The 19,801-nt window shown below is 54.0% G+C and overlaps 4 protein-coding genes across 5 annotated transcripts; 3 read left to right on the plus strand and 1 right to left on the minus strand.

Moving 5' to 3' along the window:
• Window positions 1-433: 433 nt before the first annotated feature.
• Ssna1 (SS nuclear autoantigen 1) lies at window positions 434-1,456 on the minus strand. The gene is made up of 3 exons (XM_051166355.1): window positions 1,345-1,456; window positions 965-1,164; window positions 434-627 (listed from the first exon to the last, which is right to left on the minus strand). The coding sequence occupies exons 1-3, from the start codon at window positions 1,394-1,396 to the stop codon at window positions 520-522; spliced, it is 360 nt and encodes a 119-aa protein (XP_051022312.1). The 5' UTR covers window positions 1,397-1,456; the 3' UTR covers window positions 434-519.
• A 105-nt stretch (window positions 1,457-1,561) lies between these two features.
• Window positions 1,562-13,733, plus strand: Anapc2 (anaphase promoting complex subunit 2). Of its 2 annotated transcripts, XM_051166454.1 has the most exons (14): window positions 1,562-1,734; window positions 1,946-2,387; window positions 2,496-2,568; window positions 2,833-2,965; window positions 3,722-3,896; window positions 4,627-4,746; window positions 5,898-6,015; window positions 6,686-6,867; window positions 7,516-7,657; window positions 7,904-7,979; window positions 8,062-8,265; window positions 12,816-12,945; window positions 13,205-13,440; window positions 13,519-13,733. In XM_051166454.1, exons 1-14 carry the CDS (start codon window positions 1,579-1,581, stop codon window positions 13,729-13,731), a joined length of 2,400 nt encoding a protein of 799 aa, XP_051022411.1. In that variant the 5' UTR covers window positions 1,562-1,578; the 3' UTR covers window positions 13,732-13,733. The 2 variants fall into 2 exon arrangements, with proteins under 2 accessions (XP_051022411.1, XP_051022410.1); XM_051166453.1 differs by having other exon boundaries at window positions 1,946-2,568.
• A 2,804-nt stretch (window positions 13,734-16,537) lies between these two features.
• Window positions 16,538-17,554, plus strand: Tmem210 (transmembrane protein 210). The gene is made up of 4 exons (XM_051166780.1): window positions 16,538-16,625; window positions 16,789-16,924; window positions 17,160-17,189; window positions 17,342-17,554. Exons 1-4 carry the CDS (start codon window positions 16,538-16,540, stop codon window positions 17,529-17,531), a joined length of 444 nt encoding a protein of 147 aa, XP_051022737.1. The 3' UTR covers window positions 17,532-17,554.
• Window positions 17,555-18,190: 636 nt separating this feature from the next.
• On the plus strand, window positions 18,191-19,766 carry Lrrc26 (leucine rich repeat containing 26). The gene is made up of 2 exons (XM_051166856.1): window positions 18,191-19,052; window positions 19,126-19,766. Exons 1-2 carry the CDS (start codon window positions 18,380-18,382, stop codon window positions 19,446-19,448), a joined length of 996 nt encoding a protein of 331 aa, XP_051022813.1. The 5' UTR covers window positions 18,191-18,379; the 3' UTR covers window positions 19,449-19,766.
• Window positions 19,767-19,801: the final 35 nt, after the last annotated feature.

A 19,801-nucleotide genomic window follows, 5' to 3' on the forward strand; every position in this document is an offset into this window, starting at 1 on the left:
GAGAAAACCACAGGCCTTCCCTACCAACAACAGGATACATTGTTGGCTCTGTTTCTTAACAATTAAGGTAGCTGGTGGACGATGCCACAGATCTTTGCAAAACATCTTTATTCAATCACCAGACGCCATGGGGATGGGCCCTTAGGTTTTGGTTCTGGAGTCAAGATTCTTTCCTCGACATGCCTGGGCTAAGCCCCTAGCAGCTGAGGAGACACAGTGTGGGGCTCCCATAGTATTTGGACAAAGACCAGGACTTCCCTGGCAGCCCAAGGGGGTACAGGAGCGTCAGAGAGAGGCCCCAAATGGCGCTGACCGGGAGCTCAGGGTCCCCAAGGTACTTTTGAGTACAGAGCCAGGAACCCCTTTCCCATAGACTGTCTTAGAGCTTTTCTTGTCACCCAAGGCAGGTGGAGGTCACAAGTTGCCCAGGCATCTGAGGTCACGAAGAAGAAAGACGCTTTAGGGCAGACGTGTTGGGGACTGAGCAGCCATTTAAGGCACGGCTGGGACAGCCACTTGTCAGCTCTCCTTGCCTCCACTGCTCTTCTGGTCTGAGGCTGTGGCTTTTGTCAGGTTCCCAGCTTCCCTTTTGAGGACGCTAAGCAGAGTCTGAGAGCTCTCCAGGATCTGGGGCCAGAGGATTAAAATAAGATTATTTCTCTGGTAGGAAAGTTCCATCGCCTCAGGGACGGGAATCTCAATCTGGCCATTTGTGCTGCAGCCAACTGGCCACAGCAGAGTGGGTAAAATCCTTCTCCCTCCGACATCTGTCCCACAGCCCTTCCTCCCACCCTGCAAAGCCTGGGTTAGCTCTGACCCACACTGTGTACTCCTTCCAACACACCGCGGCTCCCTCTCTTGGATCCCGGAGAGAGCCCACTGTCCCGCCTACAGCCTCTGAACAGCAACGAGCCCTAGCTTTAGATGCTACTGCGGACTGCCGGCGCACATCCGAGAGCCCCACCTTGAGGTAGGCGGCCTCTGTCTCGGCGATGGTCCGGTCAAACTCGTTGCGAGAGGCTATCTTGCGCGCCAGGTTCTCGTTGACGCGGGCCAACTTCTCCGTCAGCTGCCTCATCTCATTCTGCAGCCGTTGCTTTTCGTCCTCCTCCTGCTGGATCTGGCGGCACAGCTCCTCTCGCTTCTGACACAACTCCTCGATGCCTAGGATGGGCGGGAAGACAAGAGGTGTGGGCTAGGGCTCGTGAGCTTCGGACCCCGACCAGCAGCACGACACGGGGGCAAGCCGCAGAGCGGGGCTCGTGAGGAGTGTCCGCGAGGCCTCCCGACTGGCTCGGTCGGACCCCGGCCCGGGGCCCTTAGCCTCCAGCTCCCGTTGCTCACACTTGACCAACTCGTTGTTGTAGTTCTGCAGCGCCGCGCCCTGTTGGGTCATGGTCCGCGCCGTGTCCGGAAGCCTCAACCGCCGCCGGTGCGGCAAGGCCCGCGCCTGCGCACTGCCTCCTCCAAAGCGCGCGCGCACGAGCGACGTCACAGCCGCGCGCCGATTTCCCTCCCCCCCCCCCGCTCACATCATCACGGTGCGCCACGCTGGGCGGGTCTGTTCCGTGGACGCTGATGGAGGCCGAGGTTGTGGCGGGGACTGCTGTGCCGATTCCGGCGCCGGCGGCAATCGCCTCTGCTGATGACTGCGACTCTAGGCCTGGACAGGAGCTCTTGGTTGCCTGGAATACCGTGAGCACTGGTCTGGTGCCACCGGCCGCGCTGGGGCTGGTGAGACCAGGGAAAGGTTGGCGGGCCTGTGCTGATCTGCGAGGTTTAGGGAGTGCACCCTTTTTGGTCCTCACAGCTCTGTGCAGGCTGCACGTAGTGGCATTTGTTTGGTTTCCTGGCGGCCCTTCGGCTGCTGTTTCCATCCCCTCCCCCGCCCCCCCCACCTTTTACCCCGACTCTGCCCCTCTGCTTATGATTTTCCCTGCTCCAGGCATCTTCCCGGACCAGCGGTGCGGTCCCACCAAAGGAAGAAGAGCTCCGAGCCGCGGTGGAGGTTCTGAAGGGCCACGGTCTGCACTCCGTCTTGGAGGAGTGGTTCGTGGAGGTGCTGCAGAATGACCTTCAGGGCAGCATTGCCCCGGAGTTCTGGAATGCCATCGCCCAGCGCGAAAACTCTGTCGATGAACCCCAATGCCTTCTCCTGCTCCTGGATGCTTTCGGCCTACTGGAAAGCCGCTTGGATCCCTACCTGCATAGCCTAGAACTCCTGGAGAAATGGACTCGTCTGGGCTTGCTGATGGGCACTGGAGCTCAGGGGCTTCGGGAGAAAGTTCACACCATGTTGCGGGGAGTCCTGTTCTTTTCCACCCCCAGAACATTCCAGGAGATGATCCAGCGCCTCTATGGCCGTTTCCTGAGAGTCTATATGCAGAGCAAGAGGAAAGGAGAAGGGGGCACAGACCCGGAACTAGAGGGTGAGCTGGATAGCCGATATGCCCGCCGCAGGTACTACCGACTTTTGCAGAGCCCTCTGTGCGCAGGATGTGGCAGTGACAAACAGCAGTGCTGGTGCCGACAGGCATTGGAGCAGTTCCACCAGCTAAGCCAGGTTCTGTAAGTTCTGCCCGCTGGCCTGTCCTGTTTTCTATGGATGCACCGTTTGTCCTGAATTCAGTATACCTCTTAATAGAGCTAGTAAACTGGCTGGTGAGGTATTTTCCACCTATACTTGTAGCCAGGGATTATTGTTTAGCAAGTTTACACTGTCCTGGGCATAGGTATTGGGTACGTGTGCTGCATGTCCTTATGGGAAGAGCCCTCCTAGGTAAGGGACAGAGGTGGTGTGTTGGGTTTTCCATGATCAGGGATCTCCTTTAGGCATAGACTCAGTCTGCTGGAGCGGGTCAGTGCTGAGGCTGTGACAACCACCCTGCATCAGGTGACCCGGGAAAGGATGGAAGACCGCTGCCGAGGAGAATATGAGCGCTCCTTCCTGCGTGAGTTCCACAAGGTGAGAATCTTCTCCCTGGCCTGTGTCCTGTTAAGGGCAAAAGTGGATTTGTGCCAGACCTGATCCCAAATAGGAGGCAGGTTGACCAGAGTGGTGATTGTTGAGGTTATCTTGGTCCTGTGTAGAGGCCAATCCTGGACCCTGGTGACAAGGACAAATTGGGCATGTACTAAATAGGTCTGTGTAGAATCCTGTGGCTAGAAGCAGATTCCTGGGCTTCCTCAGGCAGATATGGCAAGACAGGCCTACGAGACCCTTTTTTTTCCACTGCCCTACAGAATGTATGCTCACTTAGCAGTTGTCTTCGGGATTAACCTACAACCAATGTGTACCCTGGCACGGAGCTAGGGTATCCCAGTGAAGGGCTCTGGTTGCCCATGCTGCTGAGGTATGCTGTGTACTTCTATGGGGCTCCCAGCATTGTGAAAAGGCTAGGTTCAGCCTCACGGAGCTGTATGCCATGTTTCTGCCTCACTCCCTACCTCCCGTTTTTCAAGTGTGTCTCATCCGCTGTGGGTGAAGATGAGTCATGATGGGGAGTGATCAAAGTGGGTGTCCCAAACAATGTTGGCCTAGAGTCCTGAGCCTGGAAATTCTTGGGCAGTTGTATTGAGCCCTGGGAGTGTAGATTTGATGCGTCTAGCCTCAAGACACAGGTGGGGGCTACTCTAGGGTTCTGCCAAAGGTGTGTGGTTACTGGTTGAGGTTGGAGCTTTGACGTGTAGTCACACCTCACACACTAATGATCTTCCACAGTGGATCGAGAGAGTCGTGGGTTGGCTTGGCAAAGTGTTCCTTCAGGACAACCCCACCAGACCAACTTCTCCAGAAGCTGGGAATACGCTGCGTCGCTGGCGCTGCCATGTCCAGAGATTCTTCTACCGTATCTACGCCAGCCTACGCATTGAGGAGCTTTTCAGCATCATCAGAGGTTGGTCCTGCTTCTTCCCTTGCAGGACCTACCCTGTCCAGTGATTTCCTGTGTTTTACCATCAGGTGTCAGCGTGGTGGTGAGTTGAGTAGAGCCTGGACCTTCTCTGACATGGCTCAGAGTCTAGCCCAGCGCCAAGCAGGTGCTTCTGGGTTTCCACTCTTTTCTCTTTTTTATTTTTTGGTTATTTTTCAAGACAGGGCTTCTCTGTGTTAGCCTTGGCTGTCGTAGGCTCACTTTGTAGACCAGGCTGGCCTCAAACTCACAGAGATCCACCTGCCTCTGCCTCCAGAATGCTGGGATTAAAGACGTGCGCCACCACACCTGGCCCCATATACGAACGTTTTAAATGTTAAGAAAACCAAGATTATGCCAGGTGGTGGCGGCGCATGCCTTTCCGAGAGCTAGTACAGCTGGGGGCAGTTGAGTACCACTGTGCACCACAGGAGGGGTGCTTGTTGTGTGAGCTTCAGCACCTCCTGCTTTACTGCTGCACTACTGATCCACAGTGGATGGAGAGAGTAGTGGGCTTGGCAAAGTGTTCCTCCAGTCAAACAGTCAGCTGTGCCCAGACTGGCATCGAGTGAACGTTGCGTTGACAGTAGAACAGTTTTTACCTCATGGTGGCTTTTGTCTGGGCCCTGCAGGTGTGTGTTTTGTACTAGGTCTATCACTTAGTGCTTATTATGCCTTCTCACTTAGCTGTCCCTGTGGCATGGTTCTCTTCCAGACTTCCCAGACTCTCGCCCAGCTATCGAGGACCTTAAGTACTGCTTGGAAAGGACAGATCAGCGGCAGCAGCTGCTTGTATCCCTGAAGGTGGCCCTAGAGACGCGGCTCCTTCACCCAGGTATCATGTGTGGCCACTGAGGACTGGCCACTCAAGTAGCGCTCAGGGCTCACATGCAGTTCTTGCCCTTCAGTTTGTAGGCCTGAGAAAGGAGCATTTGTTTGTTTTATGAGACAGGGTTTCACCGTGTAGCCTTGGCTGTCCTCGACTCACTTTGTAGACCAGGCCAGTCTCAAACTCACAGTGATCCACCTGCCTCTGCCTCCTGAGTGCTGGGGTTAAAGGTGTGCGCCACCACACCTGGCTAAAGGAGCATGTTAAGAAACAAGTTTTGAGCCAGGTGTGATGGCGCACGCCTTTAATTCCACCACTTGGGAGGTAGAGGCAGGCAGATTGCTGTGAGTTTGAGGCCATCCTGATCTACATTGTGAGTCCAGCGCAGCCAAGGCTACATGGTGAAACCCTGTCTCAAAAAACCAAACAAACAAACAAAAAACCCCCTAAGTTTTGAAGTCCTTGGGAGAGCTGGGTTAACCCTGACCTTTATCTATCTTGGAAGGAGTCAGAGCCTTTGGTTTGGTCCAGGTTAGGTATGTGATCTTTTCAGAATATGCTGCCCGGTAAGGGCAAGGCTCATGTGTCCATGACCAAATACATGACAGAATCAACTTCGGGGCAGAGGGTTACAGTTCATTACCTCATAATGGAGAAGGTTTGTGGCATAGGCACACGGTGAGAAACCAAAACTTCAGGAAGTAACTTACTTTCACTAGTAAACCCTGCCTATTAAAGGCTTCTGTTGTTATTGTTTTAAGACAGGGTCTTTTTATATAGACCAGACTGGCCTTGAACTCACAAAGATCCGCCTTCCTCTGACTCCCAGTTGCTGGGATTAAAGGCATGTGCCACTGTACCTGGCTTACTAAAGGATCTTGGGCTTTTAAAATAGCAACACAAGTTGGGAGTCAAGAATTCAAAGCATGAGCCCATAGGGGACATATTCTACATCAAACCACACAGGCTGTTCTTGGAAAATTCTAGAGACTACCTATAAATGGATTGAGATGAGGTGGGGGGACACAAAGTTAACTCTGTAGTTTCCGTGAATGAGGGTTCCGTGATAACCAGTGTGGCCAGGTGCCCACTCAGGTGTTGGTATTCAGAGGGCTGCTGTCCAGGCCGCTGTGTGACCTCCAGCTCGTCCTCTGTAGGTGTCAACACGTGTGACATCATCACTCTCTACATTTCTGCCATCAAGGCATTACGTGTGCTAGATCCCTCTATGGTCATCCTGGAGGTGGCTTGTGAGCCCATCCGTCGCTACCTGAGGTGAGTGCCACTGCCACTTGGCTCTCTCTCTGCGAAGCTCTGTTTGTGTTTGCAGAGGTCAGACATTGAGCCCTGGCATGCCATAGACAGGAGGCTCTGCCTGGCTTGAGCTGGATTGCCTCAGGGTACGGAGCCCCTTTCTTTTTGCTAGCACTAGGTAATTGTCCTTCTCACCACTGGTGTGCGTGCATGCGTGCGAGGGGGAGAGTGTCGGGGCCTGCTTCTCTTATTCCTCCAACAAAGAGCAGCTTATCCAGGGCCTAACCTTGGTGATGGAACCTGACAGATGAGAAGAGGCCTGGTCTTGGTACTGCTTCCGCCTTAAGGAGCTCTGTGACCTCTGTGGTGGATTTCTTGGCAAAGCTGGCCTGAAAGCCCTCAGCAGCAGAGTGTATAGGATTAGGGATTAATGACCCTAGTACCCGAGAGGCAGACGGTGTCAGGTCCCGCTCTGGGTTTGGTTTTTCTGCTTCCTGGTCCCTGAGCCCTTCCCATATGTCACCCCTGCATGTTTCAGAGCAGTGCTGGGTTGGATTTCCTGTTTTCTGTGAAGCCAGATGGGCATGGCTTTGGTGCATGCTAGTTAGCACTGACCACACTAGGATGCGCCATAGCAGATGCCGTGATGCCTATACACACTGTTGGGGACAGCAGTATTCAATCCTGGCAGGACACGAGAGGACACAGTACGGCAGATTGTGGCTGGGCTGACAGGGGACTCGGATGGGACTGGGGACTTGGCTATTGAGCTGTCTAAGACTGACCCGGCCAGTCTGGAGACTGGCCAGGACAGTGAGGATGATTCTGGCGAGCCCGAAGACTGGGTCCCTGACCCTGTGGATGCGGATCCAGGTCAGTTTACTGCTTGGCCTCACCCCTGCTCTTTCCTGGGCTTCTTTGTAGGTCTGTGGGGTTCTGGTGTTGTATGTGGCTACCATGCCACAGCAGCAACAGCTATTTCCTTAAACATGAGCGGTCAGAGGCCAGGGCCGTGCTGAACGCCAGTTTGTTTGCTGTATGTTCCTCACTGTCTGGCCTTTGTGGGTTATACCTGAGGGAACAGATGGATGGGAGGCCTTCTACCTCACTTCTGCCTGTGGTTTGGTCCTGGTTCTCATGTGAATTAAGGTGGCATCCTCTGGCCAGGTCCCATCTCTTGCTTGGCCACACTCTGGTGGGTTTTCAATGGCTGTGGAGTGTTTGTCCTGTTCAGCTCTTAGCAGCCTTTTAAAGGAAAACCCAAGGACCTTTGTTCTATTCGTTATGGCTGATTGAGAATCCAGGAAGGTCCTTGTGAGATACAAGGCACCGTGGATCAGAACAGTTGCCTTAGGAACTGACACTGGGCTTAGTGGGAGGCATATTACTCCCAGCTGCCTGGGACATGGAGAGCAAGCCCTTCAGGCTATGCTGGGCTGCTGTGTCCAGCAGATGAACTCTGAGGTGTCACTGTCCTTGTCAAGGTACTAGTGGTATACCCTCCATCCCCGTACTGTTCAGGGAAGTCGAGTTCCAAGCGACGCTCCTCAGACATCATCAGCCTGCTGGTCAGCATCTATGGCAGCAAGGACCTCTTCATCAATGAGTACCGCTCACTGCTTGCAGACCGGCTCCTTCACCAGTTCAGTTTCAGCCCTGAGAGGTAAGGCAACGGGCCGGCTGACCTCCAGGGGGCGCTGAGGCCTAAAGCCTTCATTCTGTATTTGTAGGGAAACATGATTAGTACTGCCCTTAAGCCGGGCCAAGATGACTGGCTCTGGCCTAGTGTGCTTCCTGCCTTCCCTCCAGCCCAGGGTATCCTGAGCAGGTGGCTTGGACAGGGTCTGCTTAGGGTACCAGTTGAAATGGAGGCACAGTGCAAGCCCCTCCCAGAAACTTTTTCTTCCAGGGAGATCCGTAATGTGGAGCTGTTGAAGCTGCGCTTTGGTGAAGCCCCCATGCACTTTTGTGAGGTCATGCTCAAGGTAAACGTCCAGGGCTCCCTGGCCAGCTGCCACCCCACCACTACCACTAAGCCCAGGCCACTGATGAGGTGCCCTCTCCTAGGACATGGCTGATTCCCGCCGCATCAATGCCAACATCCGCGAGGAGGATGAGAAGCGGCCTGTAGAGGAACAGCCACCGTTTGGGGTCTATGCAGTCATACTGTCCAGTGAATTTTGGCCTCCCTTCAAAGATGAAAAGCTGGAGGTCCCCGAGGACATCAGGGCGGCCCTGGACGTTTACTGCAAGAAGTATGAGAAGCTGAAGGTACAGCGAGAGGGCCGCCTGGTCACATCACCACACCCCACGTGGGATGAGCTCATGTGGCACGTGGCCAGGCAGCACAGCTGATATTGCAGGCGCTGGAGTTCCAGTGGGTGGTGTGCCGAGCTCAAGCATCCTTCCTCCTGCGCTTGTGGTCAGTGGTAGCAGGGGAGGCACGAGGCTGACAGTCCACAGGTGGAGACGCCCACTCTAGACCATAGCATAAAGCCTAGAGTGTTCTGCGTGCCGAGAGAAGGCAGTAGGACCCAGTGTCTAGGGAGCATGCCCTGACTGAAAAAGCATGTGGGACTTTTTGCTTTAAGCTAAGGATCTGTGGCCCTGGATGAGCCCCTGAGAACTTGAGAACACGTTTCCTTCAAGGGGCAGCAGAGTGGGACCCAGATGGAGGGCCCTGACTGAGAAAGTCACAGAAGGGGGGCAGTGTTTGTGTCAGTGGTTATGAGAACCTTGCTGTCCTCAACTCTGGCTCAGGTTCTGGAAGAGACTAGCTATGGTCGTTGTGGCCTTGACTGACACCAGGTGAAAGTGTGTCCTGCTTTGGCATGGCAGTGTGTCCAGTTAGCAGTCTCTGAGCACCATAGCCCTACCACTTCCAGGGTGGCGATGTCTGAGTGGCCAGTCCTGTGGATTTAATGTCTTCCACTGTCCTCTGACTACTGAGGTAGTGTGAGGTACTTGCTGCTGCCTTCGCTGAGTTTTCACCCTGGGTCTCAGACATAGCTTGATCCCATCTTTTTTCCTTTTTTGTTTTTCAAGACAGGGTGTCTCTATATTATTCTGGCTGTCCTAGACTCACTTTGTAGACCAGGCTGGCCTCGAACTCAGCGACCCACCTGCCTCGGCCTCCCGCGCGCCACCACGCCCGGCTTTTGCTTGATCACATCTTGTTGATGAGGCCCGAAGAGTTAGGACAGCCATACTCTAGGGCCCTTTGGCTCCATTTTTGCTGGATACTGGAATGGCTCTGGTAAATGGCAGGGTTATGCTAAAAGGTCAGGCCTCTGGCCACAGTTTTTTTATCTTTCACCAGAAGAGCTTCTAGAAGATCTTACTGGGTCTGTGGGTGGATGACTGTGCAGCCCATGTATTGTGCCCCTTTTGCAGGTCATGGCTTTAGAACCAATGTTACCAGGGAAAGCCATGGCTACTGTCTCATTAAGAGCAACAAGGGTCCCAGAGGGACTAAGAGCATCACTTGGCCACCAGAACAGTAGAATCGGTGTCCTGGGCACTACCTTAATAAAATACTAAAAGTTATAGGGTTTGCCAGCTTAGAAATGTAATGGCATTATTGGGTTGTGCTCCCCCAGAATGTGCTAGGGTAAAGTATCCTTCCTTCCTTCTTTCTTTCTTATTTTTTTTTTTTAGATAGGATTTTTCTATGTAGCCCTATCCATCCTGGAACTCACTTTGTAGATCAGGCTGACCTCAAACTTCCAGATCCACCTGTCTGTGCCTCCTGAGTGCTGGCATTAAAGGCGTGCACTACCACGCCCAGCTGGTAAATGCATTTCTTTATGTCTTAGGATACTAGGGACCTATTCTGTTCCAGGACAACCTCATTTTAACAGATTATATAGTTAATGATTGCACTTCCAAATAAGGAATGTCACTGGAGTTAGGGCTTTACTATTTGAAGAGATAGTTTGGCCCGTGACAGTCTTCCTATGAGCAAAGCACATTTAGCCAGTACCAGTATCACCAAGGTTAACCACTTTAGCATGAATTTTTTTTTTCTAATATGGTTTCGATTTGTTTTGTTTTTCCCAAAACAGGGTTTCTCTGTGTAGCCTTGGCTGTCCTGGACTTGCTTTGTAGACCAGGCTGGCCTTGAACTCACAGTGATCTGCCTGCCTCTTCCTCCCAGAGTGCTGGGATTACAGGCATGTGCCACAGTACCTGTCTCAGCATGAATTTTTTTTCCCCTCAAGACAGGGTTTCTCTATGTAGCCCTGGCTGTCCTGGAACTCTCTTTGTAGATCAGGCTGTCCTTGAATTCACAGAGATCCATCTGCCTCTGCCTCTGCCTCCCAAGTGCTAGGATTAAAGGTGTACACCAACATGCTCAGCCTCAACATTAATTTTTTTTTTTTTAAGATTTGTTTATTATGTATACAACATTTTGCCTGTGTGTTGTACCTGCCTGAAGAGGGCATCAGATGCCAGTGTAGATGGTTGTGAGCCACCATGTGGTTGCTGGGAATTGAACTCCGGACCTCTGGAAGAGCAGCCAGTGCTCTTAACCTCTGAGCCATCTCTCCAGCCTTCAACATGAATTCTTAAATCAAAAACTCTCTTCTAATCCAGGTATGGTGGTACACATCTGTGATCCTGTTAGTCTAAAGCAGAAGGACATGTGGTTCCAGGCCAGCTCCATAGAAACAGTTCTTCCCCATTTGAAGCAAGTTTCTTCTTCAGCTTGATAACTGTCAGGTTGCTTTGATCCAAATACAGTGATGACGCAAGTCTAGTTTAGAAATAGACAGGCAATCCTGAAGGCAGCGAGTAGAGGGGTCGTGAGCCCCAAAGCAAATCTGACGCCCAACAAAAGGAATTCTCTGAGTGTTCAAGGTCTGGTAACAGTCTCCTGGCTCAGCACTTTGTCCTCTTGGCTTACCAACGACATCACATACCAATATGGACTTTTCTATTGTCTCTGTCACTTTCATTCAAACTGTTAGCATTGCTGCTGGCATAAAACCCAAAACCCTGGTGGTTTCCCAGGAGGTTTGAGGTGTCCAAGCTATCAGGTGATAGCATGGTCCTGAGTCAGGTACGGTGGTGCGTGCCTGTCATCCCAGCACTTGGAAGACGGGCACAGCAGCAGCGTTACCAGCTTGTATGTAGCAAGTTCTAAGACAACGAGGGCTATATAGTAAGGTCCTGTCTGAACAAACAATGTGGGGAGAGGGAGCCAGGTGTGGTGGTGCAGCCTGTAATCCCAGCACCTGGGAGGCAGAGGCAGGCAGTTATCTGAGTTCGAGGCCAGCCTGGTCTACAAAGTGAGTTCTAGGACAGCCAGGGCTACACAGAGAAACCCTGTCTCAAGAAATTTGAGGGAGGGAGGGAGAGAGAGAGACACGGAAGGGTTGTCTGTCCATGTTAACAGTTTGTGTTGAGATCATCAGCTGGATCTACAAGTCACATTTGTCTCTAGGAAATGTCTGGGCACAAGCTGGTAGTTTTCTGCCAGCTTTCCCACGATGTCTGGTAGTGTGTCCCTCATTTCCCCCGACCCCTCCTCACCAGAAGGTCCTCTTATGTCCACATGTCTCCCAACACTGTTCTCCATTGTGTGTGTGTCCTCTAGGATGACAAAGCTCTTCTCCCTCCTGACCCTTTACCTGAACTTCATCCTTATGTTCCATGCTATAGCAATGGTCTCCAGCAAATCGAGGGCTTCACTTTTATGTCCTCCTACACTGTGCAAAGCTACTATATTTCAGGCATTTATATAACAGTATTATATATTATATAATAAGATGTATTTATATATCTTTCTCCCTAGAACGAAAGTTTGTTTTGAAACAGGGTTTCTTTGTGTATAGCTTTTGGCTGCCCTGGACACACTTTGTAGACTAGGCTGGCCTCAAAATCACATCAATCCACCTGCCTCTGCCTCCCGAGTGCTGGGATTAAAGGCGTGCACCCCCATGCCTGGCCTTTATTTTTGGTTTTTGAGGCAGTTTCTCTGTGTAGCCCAGGCTGTCCTGGGACTTTAGACTGATCCTTCTGCCTCTGCCTCCTGAGTGCTGTGAGTAAAGGCGTGGGCCACTGCTGCACAGCAGAATCTTTATTTATTATAACTTGTGTAACAAAATGTCCTGGGCTGGGTGGTTTTAAACAGCAAGTATATTGCTTTAGTTCTGGGAAGTAGAAATCCGGTGTGTGTTGGTGGGGCTGTGCTTTTTCCGACACCTTTAATGAAGTACTCATTTTTCTCGGTTTTTGGTACGTCACCATACTCTCATGGCTACCCACTGTCTTCCGTGCCTGTTTTTTTTTGTTTGTTTGCTTGTTTTTTGTTTTTTTTTGAGACAAGATCTCTCTGTGCAGCCTTGGCTGTCTTGGACTCACCTTGTACACCAGGCTGGCCTCTAACTCACAGCAAAACGCCTGCCTCTGCCTCCCGAGTGCTGGGTTTAAAGGTGTGTGCCACCATGCCTGGCTTTTCTGTCCCTGTTTTAATCTTGTTCTTTCAAGAAAAGGACATCAGTCTATTAAATTAAAACCTACCTACTTCAGTATGACCTCTTCTTAACTAATTATTGACTCTGCAAGTATTTCATGTTCTAAGCTCCTGGGACATGATTTATCAGCAATGCCCATTGTTCAGTCATGGTTGCTCAGGAGCTGGGCACTGGAACCAGGTCTCCTGCTCTTGCTGCTGACTAGCTGCCTGCCAGGGATGGCACTGGTACAGGCTGTTGGTGCTAGAGCCATTCCTTGTGAGGCAGCAAGGCATGTGAGTCTGTGCCTCTTTCTGGACCTGGCTGGAACCCATTGGACTATTCTTGATGATTCCTGCTCAGGCTATGCGGACACTCAGTTGGAAGCACACCCTGGGCTTGGTGACAATGGATGTGGAGCTGGCTGACCGCACCCTGTCTGTTGCAGTGACCCCAGTGCAGGCAGTGGTTTTGCTGTATTTCCAGGACCAAGGTAAGTCTGTAGAACCCCACCTGGTCTGTCTTGAACACACAGCCTTGGGGCCAATGCTAGACACCACTATTTGATGAACTGAGGTGACACACTGCTTCCCCCCTACCCCTGTGTAGGCAGGATCTAGGGGTAGCAGCCATTCTTTTCACCTGTGAGTCATGCAGGACAGTGCACATCCCTGTGGTGGTCCAGCTGGCTAGCTGGTACTGGAGAAGGTGTAAGCTCCAGTGTACCCTGAGTCCTGTGGCTCTGCACACAGCCAGCTGGACCCTGGAGGAGCTGAGCAAGGTGGTGAAGATGCCTGTGGCACTGCTGCGAAGGCGTATGTCAGTGTGGCTGCAGCAGGGTGTGCTGCGGGAGGAGCCTCCAGGTACCTTCTCTGTCATTGAGGAAGAACGGCCCCAGGACAGGGACAACATGGTGCTGATTGACAGCGATGATGAGAGCGACTCGGGCATGGCTTCCCAGGCTGACCAGAAGGAAGAGGAGCTGCTGGTGCGTTGGCCACTTCCACCCCGGGCTGGGGGTGGGCCAGTAGGTGGCTAACTGAGCATGCCTGGCTTCTGTTCCCAGCTCTTCTGGACATACATCCAGGCCATGTTGACCAACCTAGAGAGTCTCTCTCTGGAGCGCATCTACAGCATGCTCCGGATGTTTGTGGTGACTGGCCCAGCACTGGCAGAGATTGACCTGCAGGAACTCCAGGGCTACCTGCAGAAGAAAGTCCATGACCAGCAGCTCATCTACTCTGCAGGTGTCTACCGCCTTCCCAAGAACTGCAGCTGATGTGCCCCTTCCAGGTTCTGACTTACACACAGCATTCATGCCTGTGTGACGCCTGGATGGACAGCTAGGGTACCTTCTGTCTCCTTGTCCCTGTGCACGGGCCCCACCTGTCCCCTGCCTAACACCCAGAGAACAAATAAAGCAGTGGTTCATCCTTTCATGTAGTTTGTTGTGTCCCATGAACACATGCAAGTTTGCCCTCTCTGACCACCCTACCATATAGGGTCTGGGTTCCCCAAGCCGCCAGGCCGACCTCAGCCTGCGTTTCTGTGGTTTGGCAGTAGACCCCCTGAAGCTGTCTTCTGTGGCCTGCCCAGGACCCGTGCAGGGACTTGTTCTAGCAAGAGTGAATAGGATTGGCCACCCAGCCTCCGGAGTTAGACTTGTAGCCGCAGTCTGCTCTGGTGCCCTTTAAAAGGAACTCGGGTCTTTTCACTTCCAGTAGCCTGTGTGAGGTCAGTGTGAGGCTTTGTGCTGTTAGGACATTTGCACTCTCTCAGACCCTCTAAGCGGAGGCAACCTGAGACAAGTGCGTTCCTCGTGTCTAGTCACGAGCTCCTTAAGTACGTACTCTAGTGCCCTTGTCGTCCTTGTGTCAGGATATGTGGCCATGCTGCTTGGCCACACTTCCGTGTCCCCCAGACCTGTAGTCGGAAGTACAGGGTAAGGGCACGGGTGAGACGAGAATACAGGAAGCAATTTAATCCTTTCCCTCATGTTAGGGCTCAACCACCTTTGAGAGCAGGCCATGTCCCAGACACCTGTTGAGGACAGGTTGGTCCTGCCCTCCTCAACCTTGGGTCTGTGCTCACCTTAGACTACAGAACCTGGGTGGAGCACAGCACGGCCCCTGTCTCCCTGTCCCAGAACAGCTGTTGTCAGGCAGGAAATGCCCTGACCTGAGGTGCCATCCTCAGAGACAAAAGCCCTTTGGAATCATTGCTGGCACACCTACACCCTACCCAAGGTGGATCCCAGGCCACAAGCCACACCCATCTTTAGCTGCTGCCACTACTTCCCCCTCCCCCCCACATGCCCTTCTGAGTCCCCTCAGCCCCAGCTGGTGCTACAGAACCACCACCTCTCTCATCCTCAGCTACTGGCTTGGACTTATTCTGCGCTTGGGTCCTGAGCAGAGATCCCCTTCAAGGGTTTCACCTCACCCGTCTCCTTCTAGAAGGATCTTCTTGCCTCAGGTTTTAAAGCATGGAAGTAGGTATTAGGCCCACAACCTTGGCCATCGGCCTAAGGTTTCCCACAAACCTAGGAAACTGTGTACAATACTTCAGAAATGGGGTTTGCTCTCTTCTAGCTCCCAGTCCTCAAACCCTGCCCCACCCCCACCCCACTAGGGTGCTGTTGCTGCAGGAGTTCTGGTGGCAGCAGGGGCCATGAAGTTCCCTCCACAGAGTGTTTCTATCCGGCTCATACCACCTGGCCACAGACGGGTGTGCCTTTGTCCTAACCAGGATATAAACTTGCTAGGCTGGCCTGGCAGGGAGACAGTGCCAGCCCTGGGCCTCAGGCACACCTTCTGGCCTGCATTCCTTCAGATTAAGTTTGTGGATGTGTCCTAAAGACCTGAGAGGACGTCTTGCTTCTCATCACTGAAGCCAATGTCAGGAGCTGCTAGCTCTTTCTAGACTACCAAGCCTAGAAGGGTACCTGTGTCTGCCTGCCGTTGGGGATGTCCCCAGTGATTAGAGCCACTGGGTTCAAGCTGTGCCCTGCCCTCCTGGCACCCCGTTGGCCCCAGTTGGCAGGAGGTTGGGCTCAGTGAGCTGCAGGCTGGCATTTCCTCCTACTGCCTCTTACTTTGCTTGGCAGGTCTCTGAGAGGAGAGTAGTGGCAGGGTGGGGCTGGGACAGAGGCGTAGGTTAACCCTCATCCTGCCAGTGTATAGGCAAACTTGTACCCTTGGGCAGTGGCTATCTGATCTCGGAGGCAACAGACCCTCAGAGCATTGAGCTCTGACTAATGACACAGCACGTGTGAACTAGACACTGCAACTGTCTGCTACCTGGGTGGGTGGGGGGGGATGTTGTAAGGGTGTGACGTGGCATCCTGCTCAGGGGCATGTAGCCAGTGACTGTCGCAGGGGATGATCAAGGATTCCTTACATAGCAGCAATCCTCTAACCTGGGCTTTCAGGGCTACGTGAGCTCAGCCCTCCAAAGCAACCAAGAAGAGCAACTGAACACATGTACCCACCCCACCTTCCACTGCTCCCTTCTCCGTTGTCTCAACTTGGGGAGGGGCTTATTGGCAGGACTCAGAGCTCTGCTTTCCTGATGCTGAAAAGCAAACTGAGGCGATGGTCCCCAGCATCAGAGAGCAAAGTAGGTTTCTCACCCATTTAACTGGAAGTGCTACCTGTCACGAAAGCTTATAGCGTTGGCCGGGTGTGGTGGCGCACGCCTTTAATCCCAGCACTCAGGAGGCAGAGGCAGGTGGATCTCTGTGAGTTCAAGGCCAGCCTGGTCTACAAAGGGAGTCCAGGACAGCTAAGGCTACACGGAGAAACCCTGTGTCGAAAAACAAAAACAAACAAACCAAGCTGTAGCCTCTACTATCCCCTGACTGAGATCTGCCCAGAGCCTGCAAACCCTGCCCCCTTTACCTGCCACATCCAGGCCTGTCTGCCCAGGACTTCTGGAACTCCAGCATCCAAGTGTGAAGGACGTTCAAGCCAGCCTGCGTGCTCTGAGGCCCTGCCCCCACACCCTCTGCCTCACAGCCCCACTGTGAGGTCAGCACCTTCCAATGAGTTCCGTCCAGAGGCATGTGGCGGGGCTGGGGGCTGGACATGGCCCCCTGTCCCCAGCCTGACTTCTGCCCAGCTGGCAGCCCCCTTGGCCTGATATGTCTGACCCTTTTGCTCATCCCTGCTGCAGGTGCCTCCTCCTGATAGCTCCCCACCCCCAGCCAGAGCCCCTCCCTTTTCCAGGCAGGGCAAGCCATTTGTGTCCTTCTGAGGGCCACTGGGGTGGGGGGTGGGGTCTGAGGTCCTCCACAGGCCGGTGACTAGCCCCTGGTCTTGTGGCCTTGTTTCTGCAGCTGGAACCTACTGTGAATGCAGCCTTGGCCTCAGCCGCGAGGCCCTTATTGCTCTCATTGTGGTGCTGGCTGGTGTCAGTGCCAGCTGCTTCTGTGCCCTCGTTGTTGTGGCGATTGGTGTCTTTCGAGCCAAGGGGTGCGTGAGCTAGGCACTGGGTGCAGCGGGGGGTGAGGCCATGCTACTGGCCCTGGGCTATTATTAGTCATGCTTTGAGGGGCCTTTTCCTGGGGTGGTAAGTCATGAGAGGCTGGGGATAGTGATTTCCAGGGTGTGTGTTGGGTATGGGGGTTCCAAGAAGAGGTTCCAGGGGGGCTTCCAGGCATGTGGGATAAGCATTTCCCCCAAGTTCACACCTACTTTTGTCCCTCAGTGATACGTGCCCAGGACGCTTGGAAAACAGGTAAGTGTGCCAGGGGAAGCCTCAAGGGTGAACTGTGTCCTTTCTCTGGCCTCTCCTGAAAGTGCAGTTCACAGTGGCATTGAGAGCAATGTCAAGAGCTTTCCCTGGGCAGCCAAGGCTGCCAGATCATGCTAACTTAGCCCATTATGCAGGTTGGCGGGGCCCTTCGGGGTCCAGGAGGATCGCATGGACCTGCGCTCAGTCCACGTGGAGTCCCACCTCATGGACCCTGAGCTGGATGTATCCATGATGACATCCTTGGACGGCCATGGTCTCCTCCCCATGGAGGTTTCTCTGGAGCCGCCACCTCCAACCCCTCCCCCTCCCCCTCCCCCAGAGTAGCGGAGGAAAGCTAGGATTGGAAATTAAACAGTATTTAGTGATTATGTGCTGTCCTTCTTGCAGGGCCCTCAAGAGGTAGTGTTTGTGCATGGGTCATAGTGGGTGTCTCCACCCTGGGCACTGAACCACACCCTTGGGGTTTCTCTAGCTCCTAGCCCAGCTGGCCAGTTCATCTCTTTCCTGAACCTTCCTACTGTTGGTTTTACAAAGATGGCTGGTCCCGGGCCCTCCCACCTTCCCAGATTTCCCCTTAACAGGACCTATATACCCTGTATGCTGACAAGTCAAGAGAGAGCTGCACTGGCCAGACTTAGGGCAGTGCCCCTGTCCACTGACACTGTCCTCAAGGCTCCAAGGTGGCGCCTCTTTTGCCTTAGGTGTGTTGTCTTTCCTACACTTCAAGGTCTCTTCCTCTTTGTTTAGGCTCTATCATGTGCTTAAACCTCCACCTGTGTCAAGGGACTGGGGCAGTCCCCGTGGGGTCTTTTTGCTGAATAGGAATGGAGTTTAAGTGAGGTACGGAGCAAGGCACTGTGGGTTGCATTCTATATGGTGGGTTTGATCCTGCTCTTTAGGTCTCAGCGGGGAGTCCAGTGGTCTCATGAGCTGTTTTACGGGCTCCGGGCCAAGCCTAGGCTGGAGCCCTGGACAGGTGGTTGGCAGTGTTGGGTATTGGCTCTGTGCCTAGCCCCCGCCCAAGTCAAGGAACCAGCTGTGGGACAGAAAACTGTTGTGCTTGGGCAGGAGAGCTAATACTTGTGCGGGCGAGGCAGGTACAAACGACGGGTCACCTGGACTCCCGAAGCAGCACAGGGATCAAGGTCGCCTTGTGTTCTCGAGCCGCCCCCATGCGGGGCTCTTTTTTCTCCCGGCTTCCGCCGCAACTCTGTCTACTGCTACTGTTATCCTTGAAGCGAGTCTGGACCCAGGAGCACGTTGGAACTTCCCCTTCCAGATCCCCGGTGGCCCCCGAATGTCCCGAGGCATGTTCGTGTTCCCTAGGCGGCAAGGCCAATTGCTCCGCACTCGCGCTGCCCACGGTACCAGCGGGCCTGAGCTGGCGAGTACGCTCACTGTTGCTGGATCACAATCGCGTGAGCTCACTGCCTCCAGGCGCCTTCGCCGATGCGGGCGCACTGCTATACCTAGACCTCCGGGAGAACCGGCTTTGGTCGGTGCACTCACGAGCTTTCTGGGGTCTGGGAGGGTTGCAGTGGCTGGACCTGAGCGCCAATCAGCTGGAAACTCTGTCTCCCGGCACCTTCGCGCCGCTGCGCGCGCTGAGTTTCCTCTCCCTAGCGGGTAATCGGCTGATGCTCCTGGAGCCTTCGATCCTGGGCCGGCTCCCATTACTGCGCGTGCTCAGCCTGCAGGACAATTCGTTGTCTGCGCTCGAGGCGGGTTTGCTGAATAGCCTGCCCGCGCTCGACGTGTTGCGCTTGCGTGGCAACCCCTGGGCGTGCAGCTGCGCTCTGCGCCCGCTTTGCACCTGGCTGCGCAAGCACCCGCGTCCCGCTTCAGGTGAGCCATCTGGGGCGCAGGAAGGATGTTTGGTGCAGTTGCTGCCATCTGACGCCGCTCCTGTGTCCCGCAGAAACTGAGACCCTGTTTTGCGTGTCTCCAAGACGCCAGACGCTCAGCCTACTGACAGCCTTTCCGGACGCCGCCTTCAGACACTGCTCTCAGTCGCTCGCAGCTCGAGACCTGGCGGTGGTCTACGCTCTCGGTCCGGTCTCTTTCCTTGCCAGTCTGGCCATCTGCATGGCACTGGGTTCCATGCTCACTGCCTGTGGTGCACGGCGCCGCCGCCGCCGCCGCACCATGGTGCGCCACTTACTAAGGAGACAGCTAGATCCCGTGGGCCCAGCTTCCCTGGAGAATGCTGGGAGCCCTGCAGCTGCAGCTACCCAAGCCTAAGGGAGCTGCGGTTGTTTCTAGCGCTCCCGCAGGGCCCCCGCACTTTGAAAACAACCCCTCCCGCGCCCCGCAAATCCCTGGTCCTCCCTTCATCCTCCCTGTAGGCGGAACAATAGACAGAACTCGGAAATTTTCTGACATTCCTTTAGGCATCACCACTGAATACCGGGATTAGGGGTGGGTGTGCGAGCCCTGTGTCCCTGGGGCAAAGGGGCAGCGCGCCACTGCGCACAGGCAGCACTGGGAAGGCACACGCTTGGACACTGGGAGAGCTGGTCACGTACAAGGTGGTGGGTGGATGACACCCGAATGGGAGGCAGAAGGCACTCCCTGGTGCCCAAGGTACGGGAGGG

Source organism: Acomys russatus, chromosome 24 (genome assembly GCF_903995435.1).
Source record: "Acomys russatus chromosome 24, mAcoRus1.1, whole genome shotgun sequence".
NCBI classification, from domain to species: domain Eukaryota; kingdom Metazoa; phylum Chordata; class Mammalia; order Rodentia; family Muridae; genus Acomys; species Acomys russatus.

Bases quoted from the DNA above. Each gene is read 5' to 3' on its own strand.
- Ssna1 (XM_051166355.1), bottom strand. From the start codon at position 1,396: ATGACCCAACAGGGCGCGGCGCTGCAGAACTACAACAACGAGTTGGTC. The intron at 1,165-1,344 runs GTGAGCAACGGG...CGCCCATCCTAG, and splicing joins CAACAACGAGTTGGTCAAGT to GCATCGAGGAGTTGTGTCAG. The intron at 628-964 runs GTGGGGCTCTCG...CTCTGGCCCCAG, and splicing joins CAGAGGCCGCCTACCTCAAG to ATCCTGGAGAGCTCTCAGAC.
- Anapc2 (XM_051166453.1), top strand. From the start codon at position 1,579: ATGGAGGCCGAGGTTGTGGCGGGGACTGCTGTGCCGATTCCGGCGCCG. The intron at 7,658-7,903 runs GTAAGGCAACGG...TTTTTCTTCCAG, and splicing joins TTCAGTTTCAGCCCTGAGAG to GGAGATCCGTAATGTGGAGC. The intron at 13,441-13,518 runs GTGCGTTGGCCA...TTCTGTTCCCAG, and splicing joins AGAAGGAAGAGGAGCTGCTG to CTCTTCTGGACATACATCCA.
- Tmem210 (XM_051166780.1), top strand. From the start codon at position 16,538: ATGGCCCCCTGTCCCCAGCCTGACTTCTGCCCAGCTGGCAGCCCCCTT. The intron at 16,626-16,788 runs GTGCCTCCTCCT...TTGTTTCTGCAG, and splicing joins TTTGCTCATCCCTGCTGCAG to CTGGAACCTACTGTGAATGC. The intron at 17,190-17,341 runs GTAAGTGTGCCA...CCCATTATGCAG, and splicing joins CCAGGACGCTTGGAAAACAG to GTTGGCGGGGCCCTTCGGGG.
- Lrrc26 (XM_051166856.1), top strand. From the start codon at position 18,380: ATGCGGGGCTCTTTTTTCTCCCGGCTTCCGCCGCAACTCTGTCTACTG. The intron at 19,053-19,125 runs GTGAGCCATCTG...TGTGTCCCGCAG, and splicing joins GCACCCGCGTCCCGCTTCAG to AAACTGAGACCCTGTTTTGC.